The sequence below is a fragment of the Scylla paramamosain genome, chromosome 9 (genome assembly GCF_035594125.1).
Source record: "Scylla paramamosain isolate STU-SP2022 chromosome 9, ASM3559412v1, whole genome shotgun sequence".
In the NCBI taxonomy this organism is placed as follows: domain Eukaryota; kingdom Metazoa; phylum Arthropoda; class Malacostraca; order Decapoda; family Portunidae; genus Scylla; species Scylla paramamosain.
Window position 1 is genome coordinate 6,745,001 of NC_087159.1, and position 25,000 is coordinate 6,770,000.

The window sequence follows — 25,000 nt, forward strand, 5'->3', positions numbered from 1 at the left end:
GCTCTCTCTGCCTCTTACTCCTGTTACGTATTGACCCTGTCATACCCTCTCTTATTTTTCGTCCCATGTACTAGTCTTCCATAATACAGCTTTGTTTCTCGGTAAATGTTCATGGGAAATGTCCATGGATTGATAGTATCACCGTTTTCTTTATGGTGTTGACAGTTTTCTATGGTGGCTTGGATGGCAGGAAGGACTACGCCAATACCTTCAAGTACTCCATTTTTCTGTTGCAATTTCATAATTATAGTTGATAGATAGAATGATTAAGTGATTTAGGCAGTATGGATGTCTAATGGGGGAATTTTCCTTTGAATGCGGCAAAACAGTAAACTGATGCCGAGTAGTGGCATGATCTGAGTCGATCCATGCATTATCACTTCGTTATCAAATTTGTTAATTATTAAAAAGTGGCGTCCAGTACCACATTCCACTGAACACAACTGAAACATTCACCACAATATTCACTCTCATGGTAATCATAAGTAAACCAAGTATTATAATGAACGAAAAAAATAAATAAATAGATAAAGTTTACTTTGAGTGTTAACTTGGGACATTACATACTCCTTTCTGAAGGGCGCGATAACTAACACAAAGTAACTGTGGCTCCCCAGTGTTATGTGTAGGAACACACACACACACACACACACACGTCTGGACTAGCGCCATCCTCATTACGGGAATGCATTTAATTAATAAGTGTGGTTAATGTAGTAACAGAATGTGCCAGACATCATCCTTAGTTCATGTGGCACAACTTATTTGCCAAAGAATTTAACGCTAGGCTCAAGAATGATTTCCAAGAGCAGTTTCTCAGCGAAGGTAACTCTGATGTCTACGTACGAGTACGCATAATATCCTTAAAATTCCAGATTTTCAGGTCTGCCAAAATGAAGAAATGTTAATTAAATTTGGCTGTGTATCATGTACGAAGTGGTTCGTTAAGTATATGAATAAATCTTTAAAAATCTTAAACATTTGACTTACCTCGACTCCTTCTCTCCACAGGGACACATCAATAAAGAAAATCTTGTGCTCATCACTGCTCTGATGCACTGTATCTCTTGTGCATCAAGGAAAGCATAATGGAATTAAGATAATGCAAATGAAGAAGTGATAATAAACGACAGATTGATGTTCCAAAGGAAGTTTGACGTGAATTATGAAAAGGCCTTGAAGGAAAGAAAAACAGATACAAGAAATAATATATTTTGACATAATTAGCTTTATATCCACAGCTCTCCTCTGCCTTTTCAATATATAACATAAAAGCCAAACTAAAGCCAAACTGATTATGATCATTTGACAAATCAGTCAATAAAAGTTTTCCATGTCTTTAAAGGAGACATCTAATTAAGGAACTTGAATTCTGAGTGCATCCTCATCTTAACTCATATAGCAATGCTGGTTTCTTGCTAACTTTTCTTGAACAATGCCTTAAATAAAGATAACAAAGCCAAATAAAAATGTAATGGATATACATTTTAGAATACATCAGTCACATCTATAAAATCTGCTAAACAAAACAATACCCTCGGAAATAAATTTATGCCTTTTCATCACATACCTATAAAAGCAAAGTTACTGGGATAGGAAATAAAGCTTTTTTCCTGTGAGTATAGCTGAAGGCACTTTTTGCTCTTCTGCTGTGTTGCTCATTGCTCTAAAACTCATCATGGAAGGGGTAGTGCTTGTGGTCATTCACCCTGCAGAAGAGAGAGGGTGGAAAAAAAAAAGTGTTATAATCATCCCTTCCAATGAATACTGCATATTTATTTCCAAAGATAAAAACTAATAATTATAATTCAATCTTGTTTTATTCCACAATGTAACCTTTGTTCACCTAGCACAGAATAACTGCAGGAGAGCACAATGTTAGACGTTACTGACCAGCTCAAGTGAAGAACACGTCCATTACAATCAAAGGTGTCAATAGTCTTCATGTCTTCAGGAGAGAGTTCAAAGTCAAACACCTGTAATGAAAAAAATAAATGAATAAAATAAAAAAAAAATAAATAAATAAATAAAATAAATGAATAAATATAATAATAATAATAATAATAATAATAATAATAATAATAATAACAGTAATAATAAATAAAAAGATCAATTGTCTCAAGTACCAAGTTATATATATATATATATATATATATATATATATATATATATATATATATATATATATATATATATATATATATATATATATATATATATATATATATATATATATATATATATATATATATATACATACGAATATCTACAGAACAAAGTGAACAATGCCTTGAGCTTACAGCTACGAACTCCAGTCTTTTAATCCCCCACCAGGATGAAAGCATCCTGGGCTTGTCTCTTTACACACCCTAGCTTTTGTTCACCTGGTAGAGAACGGGTACAAAATGAAAAGGTCCACCATTCTAATCTTCCCTGTGCACTTGTGTGGACCCTTGCCACAATACTCTATGAGACCAGAAATGCAGTGTGCCACATGACAAAGGGCAATATACAGCAAGAACCACAGAACGCCTGACTTCTGATCTTTCTAAAATTTCTGATTGGGGCAGAGCAAACTTGGTATTGTTCAATGCCTCAAAAACTCAATTCCTCCATCTATCAACTCGACACAACCTTCCAGACAACTATCCCCTCTTCTTCAATGACACTCAACTGTCCCCCTCTTCTACACTGAACATCCTTGGTCTGTCCTTTACTTATAATCTGAACTGGAAACTTCACATCTCATCTCTAGCTAAAACAGCTTCTATGAAGTTAGGTGTTCTGAGACGTCTCCGCCAGTTTTTCTCGCCCCCCCAGCTGCTAACTCTGTACAAGGGCCTTATCCGTCCATGTATGGAGTATGCTTCACATGTCTGGGGGGGTTCCACTCATACTGCTCTTCTAGACAGGGTGGAATCAAAAGCTTTTCGTCTCATCAACTCCTCTCCTCTAACTGACTGTCTTCAGCCCCTCTCTCACCGCCGCAATGTTGCATATCTAGCTGTCTTCTACCTCTATTTTCATGCCAACTGCTCTTCTGATCTTGCTAACTGCATGCCTCCCCTCCTTACGCGGCCTCGCTGCACAAGACTTTCTTCTTTCTCTCACCCCTATTCTGTCCACCTCTCTAATGCAAGAGTTAACCAGTATTCTCAATCATTCATCCCTTTCTCTGGTAAACTCTGGAACTCCCTGCCTGCTTCTGTATTTCCACCTTCCTATGACTTGAATTCCTTCAAGAGGGAGGTTTCAAGACACTTATCCACCAATTTTTGACCACTGCTTTGACCCTTTTATGGGACTGGCATTTCAGTGGACATTTTTTTTTTTATTAGATTTTTGTTGCCCTTGGCCAGTATCCTTCCTACATAAAAAAAAAAAAAAAAAAGATTCTGGATTCAAAAGACTAACCTGGAAGTTAGACTCGATCCTTGACTTCGTGACTGACTTTGGGATGACAATTACATCTCGCTGAATCTGAAAAAAAAAAAACTAAATAAGTTAAGCAATAGAATTAGATTATAATAGGTATTGTTTTGAATGGAAATTCATTTAATTTAATTGTCTGCATATTTGCTTGAAGTAACATATAAAAAAGATGGCAAACATCATACAGGAGAACAAAAGAGCATACCAAGAGCAGCAAAACATGTGTTAGGAGACCACATGAGGTCAGCAGATTCCACTCCAGACTCACACAGAAAACTATAGAGCATCCAGGTATTATCATGACAAGGGGTACATTCAGTGGTAAGGGGAAGATTGGCATGAACTTCCTTTCTAAGAATGTTAATGAATGAGGTTGATGTCCACAAAGATTCTAACAAAATTACTCAACAGAACAAAATGAGTGATTGGAGAATTCTTCAGCTCTAATGAGATTAATAATGCAACATATCATGTGATACAAGCTGAGAGTCAAAAAGACAAAACACTGTATCCTCACCCCACTCCATGAAGATACTCGTATATGGACTTTAAACAGAAAAATATTGGATATTCCATATTGAATCTTAGCCATTCAGTATACTCGTGGAAAGATGACTAAATGCTCCTATCTTTTTTTACAACATTCCTGTGATTTATGTAATCTTTTTCTGTTTTAGCAAACATTTTTTTTTTTTTTTTTTTACTGTTTAACATACATAATCTCAGCATAAACTAATCTCTGCAGTCAACTTTCATAAATTTTGTTTATCTATACCCTCTTTTCCAAACAGTTTGCAGAGACTGAACAAAATCTGACCTGGTAACGAATGAGAATTTGAGCAGAAGTCTTTTTGTACTTCTCGGCAATGGCCACAATCTTTGGGTCGTCCATCAGCTGTGGATCATCAGGCTTAGCCCAAGGTCTGCAAAACACAAAATCTAAATCAGTGCCTTTTCAAATTTATTCAATATGATACAGGCCACCATGAAACATGCATTATAAACAAGAGTTGACACAAGGAATAGATTCCTCTGGCAACATTGTGGCCACTGATCCTCAACTCAGCATATCCTTACACTTACAGACAATGATATGCATGATAATTGAAATGTATGATAATTGTCAGTAAAGCACACAAGAGTTGGGGTCATGTCATAAAGTGATCAGCATACATGAGAGGAAACAGCCCTATATGGAGCTGCTCTGCAAGATTAAAATATTTTGTATAGGCCACAGGACTGCACTGGTAACATAAGTGGTTGTGTTGCAGGCAATGAGTGATACAGTCGGTTCTGAGTTCCTATATTGCAATCATTACCCAGTTCAAAGCATCTCTATTTCACATAATACCATGCAAATCCAAGAACAAGCAGAGAAGTCACAACCTGTCAGGTGATCCAAGAGGGCTGTAGGCAGTGACATAGATGCCCTTAGAGCGACAGAAATCAATCATTTTCCTCTGATTCAAGTATGGATGACACTCAATCTAAAAAAAAAAAAAAAAGTTGCAACACATTAACATGTTTTACAGTGTCAAAATGCGCAGTAAAACCAGCAAGGAAGACCTCTCAGTAAATTAATCATAAAGACAAAATCTTGATGCCTCTGATGTATCACAATTTCTTCTGCCATTCTCCTAATTAATTTTGTTTATAAGTAAAGACAGATTATGTTGCAGCAACATTCCCTCAAAATTTGTAAACAGTGCATAAAGTGCACAATGAAAATAGTAAGCAAAATTAAACAGCCTAGAAAAGGAAAAAAAGAATAGTCCTTCATGCCACTCAATGTTCTTACTTCCTACCACCAATCATTTCACATACTACAAAATTTGCCAACTCCTGCTGCAAGCTTTGGATAAAGAGAGTACAGAAGTGAAGGTTCACATAGTAAATACACCTCCCCAACATCACCTCACTATGAAATCCAGAAGTTTTGTGTTAACTTCCTGTATTGCTATGCACCTACAACCTGGAAAGGTAATTGAATGGATTGTTACAATGTGCAAAGTTTTCATACCTGATTGGTGACTGGCTTTATGGTGCCTTCTGCCAACACACGCTCAATCTGCTTCTTGTTGAAGTTGGACACACCAATAGATTTTGTAAGACCACTTTTCTGAGCTTCCTCCAATCCCTTCCATGTTTCCAGGTAGTCAACATCACTGAATAGAGTTTTTCCATTTGAATCAGCAGGGAACTTCGCTCCACCTTCCTGAAATACCGCACACCCCTTCTAAGTCATAGTTTTACACATGCATTACTTAAAATACCTCCTTATGGAACCATAGAATATTTACAGCTAAACATCACATAACTAACTTGAACTTCCACTTTCATTTAACCAATGTATGAATGATGTTTCACAAGTATTTCTTATAACAATGCAAGATACAAATTCATATGTGTACAAAAAGATACCATGCTTGATACCACCTAGCATTAATATCTTACCAAGAGGAAAATATGATAGGAAGAGGTATAGATATGAACAGTTGACTACAGTGAACAAACCAATCACTGAGAATGATAAAAAAAAAGTGTGATAAGGATTCCTAGTATAACATGAATACAAACCATGTATAAGAGACAAATAAGCACACCTGATAACCCATGGGCCAATGAATCAAGTAGAGATCCAAGTAATCCAGCCCTAGGTTGGTCAGGGACTCCTTGAGGGTGGGCAACACCAGGTGCTGGCTGTGGTAGGTGTTCCAGCACTGAAACACACCTTGATGACAGCCTCATAACAATTTTGTAATAATCTAAAGCACTAATTACTTCAGTGACATAAATCATCAATGAGAGAATCACCTCACTTAGGCAGTTTATAATATATACTATCCCTTAACATACAAAGTTAGAAGATAGATAACATGGATAACATTACTTCAAATGTACAGTCTGCTTACGTCAGGGAACAATGATGATTATTTTGATAATCACAACTCATGTGCAACAGCCAAAAGAAAAAGTTTACCATCTTCCTTATTATGCACAACAAACAAGTGAACATTATTCTTATCATTTAAGCAAAAGCACTTGATCTTGATTTCATATCTACGTTGAGTGAAACACAACTCTCCCTGCCTTCTAGAAGAAATCATGATCAAAACATCACAAATTCCTTACCTTACTGGTGATGAATAGGTCTTCCCTGGTGACAGTCCCATCCTCAATCTTTGCTTTGATGGCAGCACCCACCTCACTCTCATTGCCATAAATAAGAGCACCATCAATATGACGATATCCACAAGAGATGGCGTCCTTCACCGCCTGGCACACCTCACCGGGTTTGGACTGAAACAAAACACTTGTAAGCATGTACAAAGATGATATGAGCACATCTGGTCAGTTCAGCAATCACTTCTGCACAACATAAATTTTGCAAATACATAAATGCAATTTAACTTGTGAATTTGCATTTATGACAAATCAAGCCAATTTGTGGTTTTGTATTTGCAAAAGCACTTAAGCAAATACATGCACACATAATTACCCAATCCTAATGAACAATCATGATAATATAAAATATATATATATATATATATATATATATATATATATATATATATATATATATATATATATATATATATATATATATATATATATAAGTATTCCATATTATAAAGTATAATATCATGTCCTTTTAGTAAATTTTCAAACATCACATCACCTGTTATTAGTCATAATATACTAACTAAAAATCAAATTTTACATAGTGAATGAATGAGCAGAGGTTATTTCTTATAACTTGATAAGTCATCATCCTAAATTTCATGAAATTTTCTGATGGCATCTAGATTGAAATTAAACTAATTCCACAGTAATGAAATGGATAAAAATGGTTTGTTTGAAAAACTACAAATTTCATTAAGTTTGCAGAAGGTAATGCTTGAGTTTGCAGATCTGCAGTGACCATTACTGCATATTAGTACAAACATGAAGTGTTCTGCACCAGAACTGTCCAAGCATCACTGCAAGGAAATGTATTTTTACAAATGAATGAGAAGAGGCAGAATGAAGGAGTATGGAACATGGCCCCAGGAGCATGATTGGGAGAAAAAAAAAATGAGAAGTATGAATGTGGGCAGTACAGCTGTAGCTGTAATGGACTGGTTGACAAAACAACATGGTACAAGATCATGCAAAGTGGCTTGGAAAAAACAGCCTGCCAAAGCACCATATAGTAAACAAGACTGGCATGTACACATATGTACAAACTCTTTCACAATGTTGGAGAGAGAGAGAGAGAGAGAGAGAGAGAGAGAGAGAGAGAGAGAGAGAGAGAGAGAGAGAGAGAGAGAGAGAGAGAGAGAGAGAGAGAGAGAGAGAGAGAGAGAGAGAGAGAGAGAGAGAGAGAGAGAGAGAGAGAGAGAGAGAGAGAGAGAGAGAGAGAGAGAGAGAGAGAGAATGAAGTTAAAGGATGGAAAATATCAGTTTTCCTACACTAGATGAGTCTTAGAAGATCCAAGCCTCTCAGCAGGACTCTTCTGGAAGAATGCACAAGTTATCAGCACCCTTACCACTTATGTAGCAGACTGACAATAAAAGTTACCAAGACATAGCAAGAACTTCCACTGTTATGGATCTGCATTGTTACCGATTGCTAAAAATTTACAGTATTGCATGCCAGAAGTATTTCCATGGCATAGTCTGATTGGTAATGTCGAGTATATTAAGCGTCCTGGCAACAAAAGATTAATTGAGCAGATGACAAAGCTCCCAAAACATGACAACGGAAACAGTTAATCAAGAAAAGAATTGCTTAGTAAATAGCATAAAAGAAAAAAATAAGCTGTTCACTAGGAAAATAAATCACTTACTGGAATAAGACATGACTCTGAAAGCATTTCTTTTTCAGGCTCAACTGACATGTCCCTCGGAGCCCCCCCTCGTCCCTACAAAAGATTACTCAGGATCAATAATCCTACCCAACCAACCTAATCTTTTGTACCTACACTGCACCCCTCCTGTTACCTGCTAACAGTTATTGTGACAGGAGGTAATGTTTATAAAGATCCCCAAAATCATTCTGTTATCTGATGATTGTTTGTTTCTCATGTCTAAGGTGCTGTAGTTTATATCTCCATGGCAGGTGATCACTCTCTGGTGACACTGTTTCCCATAGGTGAAAATCTATCCCCACCTTCAGATCAATATCTTGGCAGTTCTATCATCCTCAAAAAACAGAGGCATGACAGTGATAAACATCCTGTTAACTCTCACAACCCTGTTAATACATCCCATACAACACAGCTACATCTGTAAAGACAAATAAAAATCAATTATCGTCATCATTTCATTCAATGCCCTCATTCTCCCTGATGGAACAGGATAGTTTATGAGTCTCAGACCCTTAACACAGTTACAGATGATCTCTTCTCTGATAGTCATCCTTTTCATGCCTTCCTCCACAAACTGTCTCATGGTATTCTTGTCTTCCTACTGGCAAAGACAAATTCTCACACAAACAACCCATTCCATATTGAACTTTGTTGTGTTGAAAACTGTTGCACTTCTGAAGCTTATAATAATCTTACCAATAGTGGCTCCTCATGGAGCAGCTAAAAGATGTGCATATGTGGATGAATACTCACTGTACAACATGTGTGAGAGGGGTTTTGTTTTGGGGCTGTGCAGGGTTACATTACAGTGATGTGATCTGTCTTGTGCTGCATCACAAGTTCTAAGTCCATGCCAATGAGGCTCACTTGAAGGGACATAGAGTGATGTGTGTGTTAGTATGTTGGTTTCCAGCAAGGAATGCCACATGTTCTTTTGTATCCCTTTCATTCTGCTGATGAGAACTGCCCTTTTAATGACATTTTTGAATGTCATTAGATCATTTACTTCTGGCCTATATGTCAATTATTTTCAGCCATTAACCATGTGCATATGTGACAGCCACAGCAGTCAGCTGGATAACTGCAAAGGTACTCAGTGTAACAATGGTAGCCGAGTGGAGTGGATGTCGATTGCCCTAATTAGCATAATCCATGATTAGTGATGCATTATATTGATACAGTATGTAATAGTTTTGATACAGTATGTAATGGTTAGTAGTGCTATGCACATCTTATGTTTATTATGTATGTCTTCAGGTTTGACTGAATGCAATAAATGATTCGCGTCACCGTGTGGGTCTAAAATCTTTTAGCTGCCTCCAGGCAGCTACAACCAGCATTTTATTGTGTAGTCCCAAAAGCAAGACAACCTAGGTGTACATTTCTTAAGATTGTATGGTGTGTTGCTGAAATCAATCAAGTGCTGAACACTTGGTGGTGCCGGTACCCTTTGAGGATGAGGAAGAGGTCAACCAACCACACCATGGACCTACTTCCTAGTAAGGTATAAAGTTAGGTTTAGTGTTCTAAAGTGGGGACAAAGGCCCCCTTGACTAGAAATTTCCCTAATTTTCAACATATGGCATCACATCCTTACACTTTTCATGAATGTCCAAATTAAGCATGATCTGACCTCCCCCACCCTAAAACCCTGCTTTCCCACCAGGTCCCCAAACTTGCTTGTCCTGGAGAGGAGTAGCAATAAAATATATAAGGAGCTGCTATTAGTAAGATTTACCAAAGATAGCAGCATTAAATTTTCCCTTATCTGTAACCCTAATGATATATATATATATATATATATATATATATATATATATATATATATATATATATATATATATATATATATATATATATATTAGTCAGGAACCTCACAAAGAAAGGCACACACATACACACAATCATTTCATTCAAAACCAAAATAAACCCAAAACATGGGTTTTTGACCAATGGGGGGAAAAAAATAAATAAAATTCTCTCTCTCTCTCTCTCTCTCTCTCTCTCTCTCCTAACCGTCATTATTTAACCAACAAGCACTGTCATTATTAAGCTAACATTCAACCAAAGCACACACACACAATCGCGGCACTCAAAATGCAAGTCAGACTAACGGAAAACAAACCAACCCAAACATTCCACTCCTGTCTAAACATTCAGGAAACAACACTATGTTTACTCCTTATTTTTAGCCCTACCTTCCAAGTGCCAAGGCCGAGGATGGGGTACTGCTGCCCATTATTGAAGGTGACCATAGGGGAGATGGCTGGCATGGTGGCGAAGTGGTTGAGAGAGAAGGATGCGAGGTAAGGTGCCTTATAGAGGAGCCGTCGGGTAGTGGTGGCAGAGAATGTCCTTGTCAGAGTCGCGATCATTGCGGGGCTGAGAGCGACTGCCGGTAGGCTGATGTGTTGCTGCTTCGGAATTATTTGCTGTACTAAGTCTATTTATTAATTTACTTATTTTTGTCACTCGTTTCATAGATGTGATAGTGTACAATGCATTTTTTTTCTTTTCGTGTTGTTAACTTTGATCAGTAAATCAGTGAATCCATAACAGATAAATAAATAAATCAGTAATATGGTACCCAAATGAATTAATAAATCATAATAAGACCATTTCTTTCCTCACTTTTTTACTTGTTAAGTCCGATATATATATATATATATATATATATATATATATATATATATATATATATATATATATATATATATATAATACCTACGGTAGGTAAATGAATTATTATATGCATATGTAAATTATTAGGATTTTATTAATAAATCAAATGATGTTGCTTGTCTAGTTTGGGGGTTTTTAAAGTGGGTATCTTAGCAAAGATTGGTATCTTCATCATTTGTTGCTCCTGACCGCATACAGCCTCAATAATGTTGCAGGAGCCCTATTCTTGCATTCCCATGTGTATTTCAGTTTTACGTAGCATTAAATTTCCTTGTATCGCAACTTATCTGAATCAAATTAAGCACGATGTTATTCCACCGCTGTCTCTATATTTTCTATTACTTTTTTTTTTTTTTTTTTTTTTTTTTCATAGTGAAGTCCATAGTAGAAGTCCTTGGCTTGGCATCGGTTCCCAGTTCGTAACTTACTGCTATTCTTATTACTAATGTTCTAATTCGATTTATGGAAGTACAGGCGTTGATAATTTAACACGAAAGTTTCATGCCCAGTGTATTATAATCTTAATTTGAAACTAAAATGCAACCAAACATGCGCTTATTTCATGTCTTGAAGTGATACGCATCTCTGGGGAACAATAGCAGGTGAAGCTAAGTGGCTTTACATAATCTGTGAGTCTCTAGGGGATTAGCCCGTGTGTTCACCAGTAAGGGGCACATTCCCTAATATTGTGGCGACCGGCGTCTTATCTCCACTACTCTTGACGGCTTCACTGAAAGTTATCGAAGGTTTCAAAGGTGTTTTTATGATTCAGATGATGGTTTGATAAAATAGATAAATAAATAAATAAATAAATAAATAATGATAAAATAAACAAAACAAATTGCATCATCCTTAGAAAATATACTCATGAGAGTCCTATTTATTATCCTTGTGACCCTTGAACAGTCCTTTTCAGAGTTAAAAACACTTGAGGAAGTAGGCTGTCGAAAGTATTTCCTATCATTTAGGCACTACAGCCTTGATGGGCGGCCACGCAGAGCAGTGATGATTGCTTTGGTTCGTGGCTGCTGAGAGAGAGAGAGAGAGAGAGAGAGAGAGAGAGAGAGAGTGGTGGTGCTATGGTGGGTGGGTTAAGAATGCCTGTCATCGTTACATAAGTGTTTTCAGTTCTGAAGGCCATTGAACACTGATGCTTAAGAATTTACGACATCCATACTTCAAACCAGTAAGCAGTTTTCGAACCCTTGATCTTCCTGTAACCCTAACTCCTATGTGATAGACAGATGAAGGACCAGTATAGTGAGTCGCGACGCACGAGTCAGCAAGAGAGGCATTGTGGTGGAGGTAAGTTTGTACACATAAATAAAAAATAAAGATACAGTGTTAAAGCTAATGATTCTGAACATTATCAGAAGGGACTACTGAAAACAATACAGATCTTTATCAGGAAGATAAAGAATGTCTGTGTCTGTCTCACTGCACAGCTCTCAAAACTGAACGGAACTTTGTAGTTTTTGTGTGAACCCTCTGATTTATTTATTTTTTTCTAATAGAAAATGTAAGTCATATGCTCACAGAATAGGGGAAAATTAAACTCTAAAACTTGATCTAAATGGAGGGATGAAGCCGTGTAGTGACCGGATCAGTGACCTCGGGACCTATGATCGTTATGATCCCGACATCCTATCCGGTCGGGGCAAGATAAAGGAAGCTTAAGCTTCATATATATATATATATATATATATATATATATATATATATATATATATATATATATATATATATATATATATATATATATATATATATATTGTTTTCAGTATTAAAAAAAACGGTATTATTTTGATTTTGGTCAGGAATTTGACTTACCGAAGCCCTCACGTGGCTTATCTGGCTTTCAGATGAATTTCTCAAGTAAGCATTTCTATGAATTGTCCATGGGGGGATGATCTTTTTGGGATCTAAGGAATGCTAAAGATATTTCCAAGTATTAAAAAAAAAAAAAACTGATTTAACCAAATGTTAATCACAAAATGTAATTCACGAGGCAGAGTGAGGAAGAGCGGGACCGTTTCTTGAGTCTCCGCCCTCAGCAGGATTATTCAGTGACGAAGAATGAATTTCTAGAGAATGTGTTCGAGGTAATACTCTTCAATATACATTTTTCTTTCCCTTTCTCTTAGTACATCCGTATGAGAAAGACTTAGACCATTAACTACTGCTGATGTCTCTATTTCTATGGCGCATTTCAAGGTATTCGCATGTCATGCATGTTGGAGCCTGTTGAAGGACGTGTGGTATTTACGTAAACCCGTACCTCCTCCAGTCAGGCCTCCTTCTGCTACTGCTGAATGTTACAACTATTTAGATACATCTGGACTTCTATTACTTTCCCTGAGACATTTTGGTCTTTGGTAATATTAGGATAATTAGGATAACAAACACCAATAGAACCTGCTGAACAGACTGTGGTTGCAACGGAGGATGATTGCACAAAATGGTAGTTGTTGCGATACGGGCTTAAATGAGGGGCTGCTTGATTTATTCCAAAAAGGAGGCGGAGAGAGAAAGAGCATATTTGATACAGGTGGTGTGTGGCATGTGTGTGCCTGTCATGCCCTAAGAGAGGGGCAACGTATCCTTAACTGCAGCCGGTGTGGGGCCTCGCCGCCTCGCCGCCCCAACAGAGAGAACCTGCTGATTCACCCACTTGTACAATCTCTAGTGAACAGCCTTGATGTTCGCGACAACGTAACGGTTACCGCATATAGTATTATGTTAGATGATAGATATGTTGTGGTTTTATTGCTTCTTCCTTGAACCATCGCCATTCCAAGAACACATGATTTCATAATTTCCTCGCTAGCTAAGCGGGTTTTTTCTGTCATTATATTACTGCTGGTAATTCAGTATGAAAGTTGATAGGGAACACGTACGCAAAGGTCTATCTGTTGACTCAAGTCCCTACGCTAGCAGTGTGTGGAGTGGCCAGTGCCAAACTCGACTCATCGGATATCTGGATTCATGTATCAAAACATTTTATTCTTTTATCAGGGAATAGTTTCTAAGGTGATTTAAATTATTAGTCAGGTTCTCATTTTTTTTATTTCTTTATTTATCAGTGATACAGAATACTTGCTGAATTATCACTTGAATTATAAATAAGTAGCCTCCATTGTTATTTCGATGTGATTTCCAATTCCATTGTTAGTGAAAATCCTTATAGTGGTTAGCACGATTCAAGTACGAACTGAATGAAATTTTGACACGAAGTAAAAATATATGATATCAATTCTCTCTCTCTCTCTCTCTCTCTCTCTCTCTCTCTCTCTCTCTCTCTCTCTCTCTCTCTCTCTCTCTCTCTCTCTCTCTCTCTAATCACAGAGAAAGAGAGAATGAAAAATGGCAAAATATATGCAAAATTGAAAAGAAATGAGACAAAAGAATGATAAAGAAATATATTGTCTAAGGGTTTTCAAGAATATCAAAACATCATAAAAAAAAAAAAAATCCAAGCTGAACTGGGCGCAACGTAGCCTCGAACACCAGGAACCAGACACCAGGAAGGCCACAGCTGGGTCGTAGGCAAGTTCACAGAATCCACCCATGTTAGTGTGTATGAAACCTTCCTGAGAGTAATTACCATTTTGATAGGTATCTACTACTTCCTCCCAGAAGACGGAAGTGGGAGCAAAAAACAACAGTCTCTATTATCAAACGTTTTGGCGCTGTATCTACTACTTTTAATAGGCTTTCGTGGAAGTTATTGGTGATTTTAGCATCACGTTATGTGTGGGTGTGATAAGTTTTTGGCCTTCCCACTAGTTTTGTTCTAGGATGAGAGGCCATACTGAGGGGTCAACCCGCATATCGCAAGGTGTCTTGAGTCTGCCAGGAAATGACACCTGATCTTTCTCCCATATGAACGAGTCCAGCTGACATGTGTTTCTGCCTCCTGGGAAGCATCTACGTGAACACCTTTCCTCCCCTCCTTTTTCTGTTTGTGTTATGGTATGGCCGGCGTCAACCCCTCTAATTCTCACACGTCTTTCCGTATCTCATCTTTCCTCATCCTAATCTCTACTTGTCCTTTCCCTCCACCTTCTGATCTCTGCTGCTTCCGAATCCACGTGGAATTGACGGGAAGGACGCAGGTGGAGTCCAAGCCACGCTGCGCCACAAGAATAGCAACAGAAGACACTGGCAGCAGTCCAGCGGTACACAACAGCAACAGCAATAACAGTAACAACAACTAGAACAACAACAACAACAACTACTACTACTACTACTACTACTACTACTACTACTACTACTACTACTACTATTACTACTACTACTACTACTACTACTACTACTACTACTACTACTACTACTACTAATAATAATAATAATAATAATAATAATAATAATAATAATAATAATAATAATAATGATAATAATAAAAATAACTGTTACGCCAACCGGATGAAAGAAGCTATTGTTGTTCAAGCGAGTTTGTCAATGAGGAAAGAAAGGACCTGGAGGTCAGGGCGAGGAACAATACGAGGCCTAAGTCAGCGAATTCCCTGTACGGTCGGTGTTGAGGTAGTGTTGATGTAAGGAGATGAAGGATGCTTGTTATGGCATTGAGGCTAAGATGAGGCCGGCCTTATCACCGTCGCTAATGAATAACGATGGACAGAGTAGGAACCCAGGCAATAACTGAGGACGATAGGGACACTTTGCTGAGGACACTCGTGCAGGGAGGACGTGTGTCGGTGCAGAGACAGAAGTAGAAAGACCTACCTGGAGCACCCGTCAGAAAGGGCGTGCGCGTTACTTAACGATTACCTGAAGACCCAAACACGTAAGTGTAACAACTGTCTGTGTAAGAATACACTATCCTATAAGTAACGTGCAGAATCATACCTGTATTACACAAATTATTCATATAGAATATTGTCTATGATCATTAATGTCTTCAGGTTTTGACCGAATTCAAGCGGATCCATACGGATTCAATAGGATTCAATAAATGATTCGTGTCATCGTGTGGATCTGAAATAACCTTCGCCGCCTGCTGGCGGTAATAATAACAATAATAACAATAACAACAATAAATATGCTAGTAAATAATATATTGAAAAGACATTTTAGTATCAAGCAACTATTATTACAAATTATTCAATTTATACCATAAAATTTGTACCATAAAAATAACAATCATGATAACACATTTAAACATTTATATTTTATGGCTGAGCACTTTCTACATACAAATAGGAATGTTTATTCAGTGAGGTGTGTTACTGAAATTTTAATTTTGTGATACTGTAAGATGGTAAAGAGAGTCATGAAAGACACGACAACATAACGTAATGGAACTAACGAGAACCCATACCCGCATCGTCTCGAGGAATAATCCGAACGTTTTCCCCTTTCCAGTTTCATTAGTCTCTCTTCTACAAAAACACTTACTTCCCTGACGCTGTGCAACCGTGGTGTCTCTCAATTCCATTATAGCAGATCTATTACCAAGTCAGTTCCTAAAGGAATCTCTGGCGTGGTCACTGGAGAGGGATGCTAACTTCTTTTTTCTTTTGTGTAGGAAGGACACCGGCCAATAATAAAAAAAATAAAAATAAATAAATAAATAAATAAATAGAAGGACCACTGAGATGCCGGTCTCCGAATAGGGTCCAAAGCAGCAGTCAGAAAAATTGAGGAAAAGTGTCTTGAAACCTCCCTCTTGAAGGAATTCAAGTCATAGGAAGGTGAAGTACAGAAGCAATCAGGGAGTACCAGAGTTTACCAGAGTAAGGGATAAATGATTAAGAATACTGGTTAACTCTTGCATTAGAGAGGTGGACAGAATAAGAGTGAGAGAAAGAAGAGTCTTGTGCAACGAGTGGAGGAGGGGAGGTATGCAGTTAGCAAGATCAGAAGAGCAGTTAGAATGAAAACAACGGTAGAGGATAGCAAGAGATGCAGCATTGTCGGCAATGAGAAAGAGGTTGAAGACAGTCAATTAGAGGAGAGGAGTTGACGAGACGAGAAGCTTTTGATTCCATCCTGTCTAGAAAAGCGTTATGAGTAGAACCCCACCAAGACATGTGAACCATACACCATACATGGAACAGGAACATACAGGAACAAGCCCTGATTCATCCAAGGAAGCTTTTCTAGCAAAGGTTTGAGCGAAGAGTTCGGCTTTAGAGATAGATGTGATAGCAGCGGTGCCACCTGGTTGAAATAAAGGAGGGAAAGAAGAAGCAAAAATATTGGAGACGTTTTTTTGGCTAGGTGCCAGAATTCACGAAGGGAGTTAGATCTTAAAAGATTTTGACACTTTGTATTAATGAAGGAGTTTTTGGCTAGTTGGAGAACAGACTTGGCATGGTTCCGGGCAGAAATATAAAGCACATGAGATTCTGGTGATGGAAGGCTTAAGTACCTTTTGTTAGCCTCCTCTCTATTATGTATAGCACGAGAATAGGCTGTGTTAAACCAAGGTTTGGAAGGTTTAGGTCAAGAAAAAGAGTGAGGAATGTATGTTTCCATGCCAGACACTATTACCTCTGTTATACGTTCGGCACACAGAGACGAGTTTCTGACACGGAAGCAGTAGTCATTTCAAGGAAAATCAACAAAATACCTCCTCAGGTTCCCCAAACTAGCAGAGGCAAAACGCCAGAGGCACTTCCGTTTAAAGGGATCTTGAGGAGGGATTGGAGCGATACTGCACCTTCTTCCAATATCTCTGTAGAACTGAACTACTAAAAGATGCAGGTCAGAAGACTTGCTTCTGAATGTTTCTTCCGCCGCTCACAGCGAAGAGAAAACCCTTAAACTGTAAACCTTACACACTCGTTCTTTGTGCCCTCATAAATCCTGCTCATGCTCCCCGCGGCCTACAGGGATTTCTCTCCCGGGAACATCACCACTAACGGAGCCTCCTTGGCGGGGATCATTCTGCTTAGCACCGTCCTGCAGCGCCACACAGCTCGCCTCACCTGGGGGTAAAGGCGTGATTACAGGAACATTCTACTATCACACAACTCAATAATAAAATGGTCTCGCTGTGTAGTACATAAGTGTAAAAATAAATAAATAAATAAATAGATAGATAAATAAATAAATAAATAAATATATAAATAAATAAATAAATAAATAAATAAATATATATATATATATATATATATATATATATATATATATATATATATATATATATATATATATATATATATATATATATATATATATATATATATATATATATATATTTTTTTTTTTTTTTATGTAGGAAGGGCACTGGCCAAGGGCAACAAAAATCTAATAAAAAAAATGCCCGCTGAAATGCCAGTCCCATAAAAGGGTCAAAGCAGTGGTCAAAAATTGATGAATAAGTGTCTATATATATATATATATATATATATATATATATATATATATATATATATATATATATATATATATATATATATATATATATATATATATATATATATATATATATATATATATATATATATATATATATATATATATATATATATATATATATATATATATATATATATATATATATATATAATCTTAGTTCCTGTTAATCAGTGTCAGTTAAAGTGGTGCAAAGAGAAAAATCCAACACAAGTAGCCCGGCGACGTGATGCCGCCCCGAGCTGTGGTGCCAGGAGCGGAACTTGCCTGTGCAGTATTTGTTGATCAGGAAGTGAAGGAGAGAGAAGACAAGCACGTAGATCAGATCGAACACACCCACTTTCAGGAAGGTGATGGACCCGCCCTGGGTGTTGTAGAGCAGGCCGCCCAGGAATCCAGCCGTGGACACGCCTGTCATCATACACAGGCATTACTTTCCCGCCCATCGTCCAGGAGGCCAGTGAGTTAAAACTTTGGGTCGTATCCCTTGAGATGCTTCATAACCCAAAGAGAATAATATTTTCCCAATCATCAGGTGGACGTTGTCGCATAGTGGTATTGCCTGAGGAACACCGTTGTTAATAGACTTAGGAGAAGAGCAGTGACAATCTACTACAACAGCAATACAAAGAACGGTCAGAAAGGAATCTTGACATGAAATTACTGAGAGAAGGATAGAAGCTGTAAGAGGGTAGCCTGGAAATCAAATCTTTGTGCCAGGCTGTATCAAAAGCTTTGTGATATGTCTAAGGCAACATCGAAAATTTCACCAAAATCCCTGAAAGAGGACCACTAAGATGACCTATGGAAGCCAGATCAGCAGTAAAGAGGCTATGACAGAATCCATACTGGCTATCAGATATAAAGTTGTGAAGTGATAGATGTTTAAGTATCTTTCTGTTGAGGATACATTTTAAAACTTTAGAGGGGCAGGAGATTATAGCAATAGGACTATAGTTTGAAGGATTAGAACGGTAGCCCTTTTTTTAAGGACAGACTGAATGTAAGCAAACTTCCAGTAAGAAGGAAAGGTAGATATTTATAGACAAAGTTGAAAGAGTTTGACTAGGCAAGGTACAAGCACGGAGGCACAATTTTGAAGAACAATATGTGGGACCCCATCAGCTCCATAATCTTTCCGAGGGTTTAGGCCAGCGAGGGCATGGAAAACATCATTCCAAAGGATTTTAATAGCTAACACGAAGTACTAAGAGGGTGAAGAGAGAGGAACAGACCTTGAATTATCAAAGGTACAGTTTTTAGCAAAGGTTTGAGCGAAGAGTTCAGCTTTAGAAATAGATGAGATAGATGAGATAGCAGTGGTGCCATCAGGTTGAAATAAAGGAGGGAAAGATGAAGAAGCAAAGTTACTGGAGATGTTTCTGGCTAGATGCCAGAAGTCACGAGGAGAGCTAGATCTTGAAAGATTTTGATATTTTTCTATTAATGAGGGAGTTTTTGGCTAGTTGCAGAACAGATTTGGCATGATTCCAAGAAAAATATAAAACGCATGAGATTCAGGTGATGGAAGGCTCAAGTACCTTTTTTGGGCTACCTATCTATCATGTATAGCACGAGAACGGGCTGTGTTAAACCAAGGTTTGGAAGGTTTAGGTCGAGAGAAAGAGTGAGAAATGTAAACATCCATGCCAGACACTATCACCTCTGTTATGCACTCAGCACACAGAGATGGGTCTCTGACACGGAAGAAGTAGGCACTCCTAGGAAAATCAGCATAATATCTCCTCAGGTCCCCTCAAATAGCAGAGGCAAAACAACAGAGGCACCTCTGCTTTGGGGGATCCTAAGGAGGGATTGGAGGTATATGACAAGATACATGGGGTTGTGATCAGAGGAACCCAACGGAGAGGACAGAGTGACATTATAAACATAAGGATTAGAAGTTACGAAAAGGTCAAGAATGTTGGGCGTATCTCCAAGACGGTCAGGAAAGTGAGTAGGGTGTTGCATTAATTGCTCCCCGTGGTCCAGTGCGAAACCGGTCCAGTGCTTGAAACTTCACTGAGAGTAATCATTGTTTCAGCAGGTGTCTACTGCCATCTTCCATGGACTGCCATCCTCCATGGAGGGGTGGATGAGTGGATAGATGGATGAATGGATGGATGGATGAGTGGATAGATGGACAGATGGATTGATGAGTGGATGGATGGATGGATGGATGAATAAATGGATGGATGAATGAGTGTACGAATAAATGGATGAGTGGATAGATGGATGGATGGATGGATGTATGGATGAATGGATGAGTGGATAGATGGATGGACAAATGGATGGATGAGTGGGTAGATGCACTGATGGATGTATGTTTCTTAAATGTTTCTTAATGTTTCCCAAATGTTTCCAAGCCATCTCTCAGCTATTTCTTGGTGTGGACATGCCTTTAGAATCATCACATGCATCTACCTAAAAGACTTATGTAACACAAAGTCATATGGTAAATGTCGTGTGTCTTGGTATCTAAGACTCAACTCACAAGGGGGATGGACCTTAGCTTAGGTTTGGGAAATCTTCCAATACCAATATACGTAAATGTCAAACTTTACCCAACGACCAGGAAAATTTGACTTGCTTCGGGCTATACAGGGTCTAGGAATACAGCGGAACTCCAATTTTGATTATCGCTTTTGACCTTTAGAGACTGGTACTCTCAGTGGGCCCTTTATTATCCACTTTTTTGTTGCTCTTGGTCAGTGATCCTCTTACAATGAAAAAAAGAAAAACGCAGTGGCAGTTGGTGGATGGAGACTAGGGATGCAGCTTTATGTAACAGTAGGGTGGAACAAGTGGAGGGACAAGCAGGACTCACCTATAGAGAAGGAGGCCCTAACGAGGCTCTGAATGGTGGCTTGGGCTTCTGGTGGCGCGATGTGGCTGGCGTAGGCACCCATAACGGATTGGAAGAGACTAAAGCTGACACCATTAAGGAGCTCTATGGGGAGGAAGTACCAGGGATTGCTGACTGTGTAGTAGAGGGTGCACCTCAGCCCTGTGCTGAGCACTGACGTGATGAGCACACCGGTGTATCCCAGCCACTTGATTATCATCCCTGTCAAAAGGATGCATTGATGATGAATAGAACTGTTCTTGTTTGTGACTTCTACAGCAGGATCGCATTTCAAATTAAAGATTATACAAACCTCAGAATACTGAATTATATTCACTGATTGTACTTTTTCCATTCAAATTTTATATAGATGAGACTGTCTAAATAAATTTTGTTCTGTAAAAGCTAAGGCTGTAATCAGCCGATTGTCTTCCCATCTTTATCTGAATCAAACACGCCCTCGTCTTACCTGAGAGGAAAAAGAAAGGCACCTCTCCGCCGAAAGTTTCGATGCCTAAAACTAATCCCTGAAGGAGTTTGAGCGCGGGAAAGTCAGAATTCCATGCCAGGGCGACGTCCTCCACCAACATCAGTTTGAATATAAAAACGATGCCAAGCGACGCGCCCATCACGTACACGGTCATCTGAGGATACACTTGGTCTCATCGCACAAAGCTTTCACACAAACAGCGATTCTTGGGTGGTAATAGATAAGTTCAATGGGAATTATATAGCCATCAACATGAAAATGAATGAAAATGAAGCTGAGGACGTGAAAAAAAAGAGTAATTACTAGGAAGAGAAGGACTTCGGGATGCAGAAGAATGTTGCCAACTTTTCCCATCTTTAATTTCTCGTCACTGCAGTAAGGAATCTTCATCCTTGCCACCACCAGAATGTCTGCCGACATGAAAACGATGCAGGAGATGATGGCGGGCAGGTAATCCTTCTGTGGCAGACCCTGGGAGTAGATGTCAACAAGCGCGCCTGAGACGATGGCCATCACGCCCATACCGATTGTGCCCCACAGCCGCTGCCGTCCATACAGATGCCGCTCAGAACCTGCCGCCAAGAGAGTGAAGGATTCGTCAAGGTGTGGCGTCAGGTGGCAGGTAAGGCTGGCTTGTTACACTCGTGCAGGATGATGATGATGATGATGATGATGATGATGATGATTTCGTAGTCGTTGTTGTTGGAGGTGGTGGTGTTGGTGTTGGTAGTGGTGGTGGTGGTGGTGGTGGTGGTGATGGTGGTTGTGGCAGAAGCGATATGGAAAATCTCTTACCAAGAATCTGGAAGCAGACAGAATCTGTCATCACGATACAAGTATTGCTTCCTATATGTTCTAGGATGAGGGCGAAGACGATGAGCCAGAACTGCGGGTAGCGTAGAAGGGAGGCCACACCCTCGCTCTCCTCTGGAATCCCCGATGTACCCTCACTGGGCAGTGGGGCGAGGTGTGCCGTCTGGCCCTCTCCAACTGTCATCTCTGTGTCCACGCCCGCCACGTCCAGGGGCAACGTGCTGCTGTAGGCGAGGGACGCCCTGGAAAAGAGAGTTGCGTTTCCCACCAAGGTGAGGTTGAAAGCTTCCTCTGAGGCTTGAGCAGCGATTGGAAGCTCTGGTATCCAATACATGGCTACAAGACCCACTGTCAGGCTGGTTATACTAGCCAGGAAGACGGTGCGATGGGCCTTAAAGTAATCAGCCAGCATGCCGCAGATGCTGTTAGCGATGAGGCCCACCATGGGCATGACGGTCCACAGAACCCCCACTGTCTGTGGCGAGAGTCCCTTGCTCCGCACTATCAGCGGGAACAGCTCCACTAAAGTTGCCGAACCTGTAATCAGATATGAAGTTCTATTCGTTATCAGGCAATGTAACACAAAACGTGCACTGGTGAACTAATTTTTTACGTTGCTATCCTCCACGACCTAAGGAATCTAGTACAACACCCTACTCATATTCCTGACCGTCTTCAAGATACGCCCAACATTCTTGATCATTTCCTAATCTATAATCCTTCTAGTTATGCTGTCAGTCTGCCTTCTACGCTGGGGTCCTTCAATCATAGCCTCATATCTGTATCTTGTCATATCGCTCCAATTCCTCCTGAGGATCATGCTACCTATTAAGATTCTTCGCAATAATGTTTTCCATGCCCTCGCTGGTCTTAGCCTTTAGAAGGATTGTGGACCTGATGGGGTCATTCCTATTATTCTTCAAAACTGCAGCCGTGCTTGAACCTTGCCTAGCCAAACTATTCCAACTCTGTCTATCAATTTCTGCCGTTCCTTCTTGCTGGAAATTTACTAACAATTAACCTGTTCCTTGCAAAGGTGACCACTTCAATCCCTCGAACTTCCGTCCTACTGCTTTAATTTCGTGCCTCCCTAATTTTTTTTTAAATTTATCATCAAGAGGAAGATTCTTAAACAAGTATCACTTCACAATCTATATGAGTAGCTGGCTACGACAACGGCCCAAGTGCAAAAAGTAAACAAATGTATAAATTGCATTTAAAGGTAAGCACACTGTGTGCGTTAGTCGTTCACTATCGTTTTACTTTAACTGTTTAGTGTGTCCTGTACGGAGTTTCTTTTTTTTTTTATGTAGGAGGGACACTGGCCAAGGACAACAAAAATACAATAAAAAACAAAATGCCCACTGAAATGCCAGTCCCATAAAAGGGTCCAAAGCAGTAGTCAAACATTGAAGGATAAGTGTCTTGAAACCTCCCTTTTGAAGGAATTCAAGTCATAGGAAAGTGGAAATAAAGAAGCAGGCAGGAAGTTCCAGAGTTTGCCAGAGAAAGGAACGAATGATTGAGAATACTGGCTAACTCTTGCGCTAGAGAAGTGGACAGAATAGGGGTGAGAGAAAGAAGAAAGTGTTGTGCAGCGAAGCCGCGGGAGGAGGGGAGGCATGCAGTTAGCAAGATCAGAAGAGCAGTTAGCATGAAAATAGCGGTAGAAGACATGTAGAGATGCAACATTGCGGAGATGAGAGAGAGGCTGGAGACAGTCTGTTAGAGGAGAGGAGTTGATGAGACGAAAAGCTTTTGATTCCACCCTGTTTAGAAGAGCGGTATGAGTGGAACCCTTCCAGACATGTGAAGCATACTCCATACATGGACGGATAAGGCCCTTGTACAGAGTTAGCAGCTGGGGGGGGGGGTGAGAAAAACTGGCGGAGACGTCTCAGAATGCCTAACTTCATAGATGCTGTTTTAGCTAGAGATGAGATGTGAAGTTTCCAGTTTAGATTATAAGTAAAGGACAGACCGAGGATGTTCAGTGTAGAAGAGGGGGACAGCTGAGTGTCATTGAAGAAGAGGGGATAGTTGTCTGGAAGGTTGTGTCGAGTTGATAGATGAGTTGAGTTTTTGAGGCATTGAACAATACCAAGTTTGCTTTGTCCCAATCAGAAATTTTAGAAAGATCAGAAGTCAAGCGTTCTGTGGCTTCACTGCGTGAAATGTTTACTTCCTGAAGGGATGGACATCTATGAAAAGACGTGGAAAAGTTGGTACCATCAGCGTAGGAGTGGAAAGGACAAGAAGTTTGCTTTAGAAGATCATTAATGAATAATAAGAAGAGAGTGGGTGACAGGACAGAACCCTGAGGAACTCCACTGTTAATAGATTTAGGAGAGGAACAGTGACCGTCTACCACAGCAGCAATAGAAAGATCAGAAAGGAAACTTGAGATGAAGTTACAGAGAGAAGGATAGAAGCCGTAGGAGGGTAGTTTGGAAATTAAGCTTTGTACCAGACTCTATCAAAAGCTTTTGATACGTCTAAGGCAAC

The 25,000-nt window shown here is 39.1% G+C and overlaps 2 protein-coding genes and 2 long non-coding RNA genes across 5 annotated transcripts in view; 1 reads left to right on the forward strand and 3 right to left on the reverse strand.

The window, feature by feature from the left end:
• Positions 1–1,194: 1,194 nt before the first annotated feature.
• Positions 1,195–10,717, reverse strand: LOC135103476 (aldo-keto reductase family 1 member B1-like). 2 transcript variants are annotated; one of them, XM_064009814.1, is made up of 10 exons: positions 10,481–10,717; positions 8,262–8,336; positions 6,565–6,732; positions 6,036–6,152; positions 5,453–5,647; positions 4,819–4,919; positions 4,250–4,355; positions 3,415–3,480; positions 1,894–1,976; positions 1,195–1,709 (listed from the first exon to the last, which is right to left on the reverse strand). In XM_064009814.1, the coding sequence occupies exons 1-10, from the start codon at positions 10,655–10,657 to the stop codon at positions 1,667–1,669; spliced, it is 1,131 nt and encodes a 376-aa protein (XP_063865884.1). In that variant the 5' UTR covers positions 10,658–10,717; the 3' UTR covers positions 1,195–1,666. The 2 variants fall into 2 exon arrangements, with proteins under 2 accessions (XP_063865884.1, XP_063865885.1); XM_064009815.1 differs by lacking the exon at positions 8,262–8,336.
• Positions 10,718–14,011: 3,294 nt separating this feature from the next.
• Positions 14,012–25,000, reverse strand: part of LOC135103479 (uncharacterized) — a 19,425-nt gene continuing 8,436 nt past the window's right edge. The window contains exon 2 of the long non-coding RNA XR_010270078.1: positions 14,012–15,026. This is a non-coding gene — a long non-coding RNA (uncharacterized LOC135103479). The remainder of the gene's footprint in view (positions 15,027–25,000) is intronic.
• LOC135103478 (uncharacterized) lies at positions 15,023–22,680 on the forward strand. The gene is made up of 3 exons (XR_010270077.1): positions 15,023–15,771; positions 22,088–22,304; positions 22,542–22,680. It is a non-coding gene; the product is annotated as an uncharacterized LOC135103478 (long non-coding RNA).
• The window catches only part of LOC135103475 (major facilitator superfamily domain-containing protein 6-B-like), a 14,641-nt gene continuing 5,667 nt past the window's right edge, over positions 16,027–25,000 (reverse strand). The window contains exons 2-7 of the mRNA XM_064009813.1: positions 22,478–23,032; positions 21,986–22,254; positions 21,662–21,836; positions 21,175–21,414; positions 18,615–18,758; positions 16,027–17,917 (exon numbers count right to left, since the gene is read on the reverse strand). Of these exons, the coding sequence (XP_063865883.1) occupies positions 17,787–17,917; positions 18,615–18,758; positions 21,175–21,414; positions 21,662–21,836; positions 21,986–22,254; positions 22,478–23,032 (1,514 nt within the window). The 3' untranslated portion in view covers positions 16,027–17,786. The remainder of the gene's footprint in view (positions 17,918–18,614; positions 18,759–21,174; positions 21,415–21,661; positions 21,837–21,985; positions 22,255–22,477; positions 23,033–25,000) is intronic.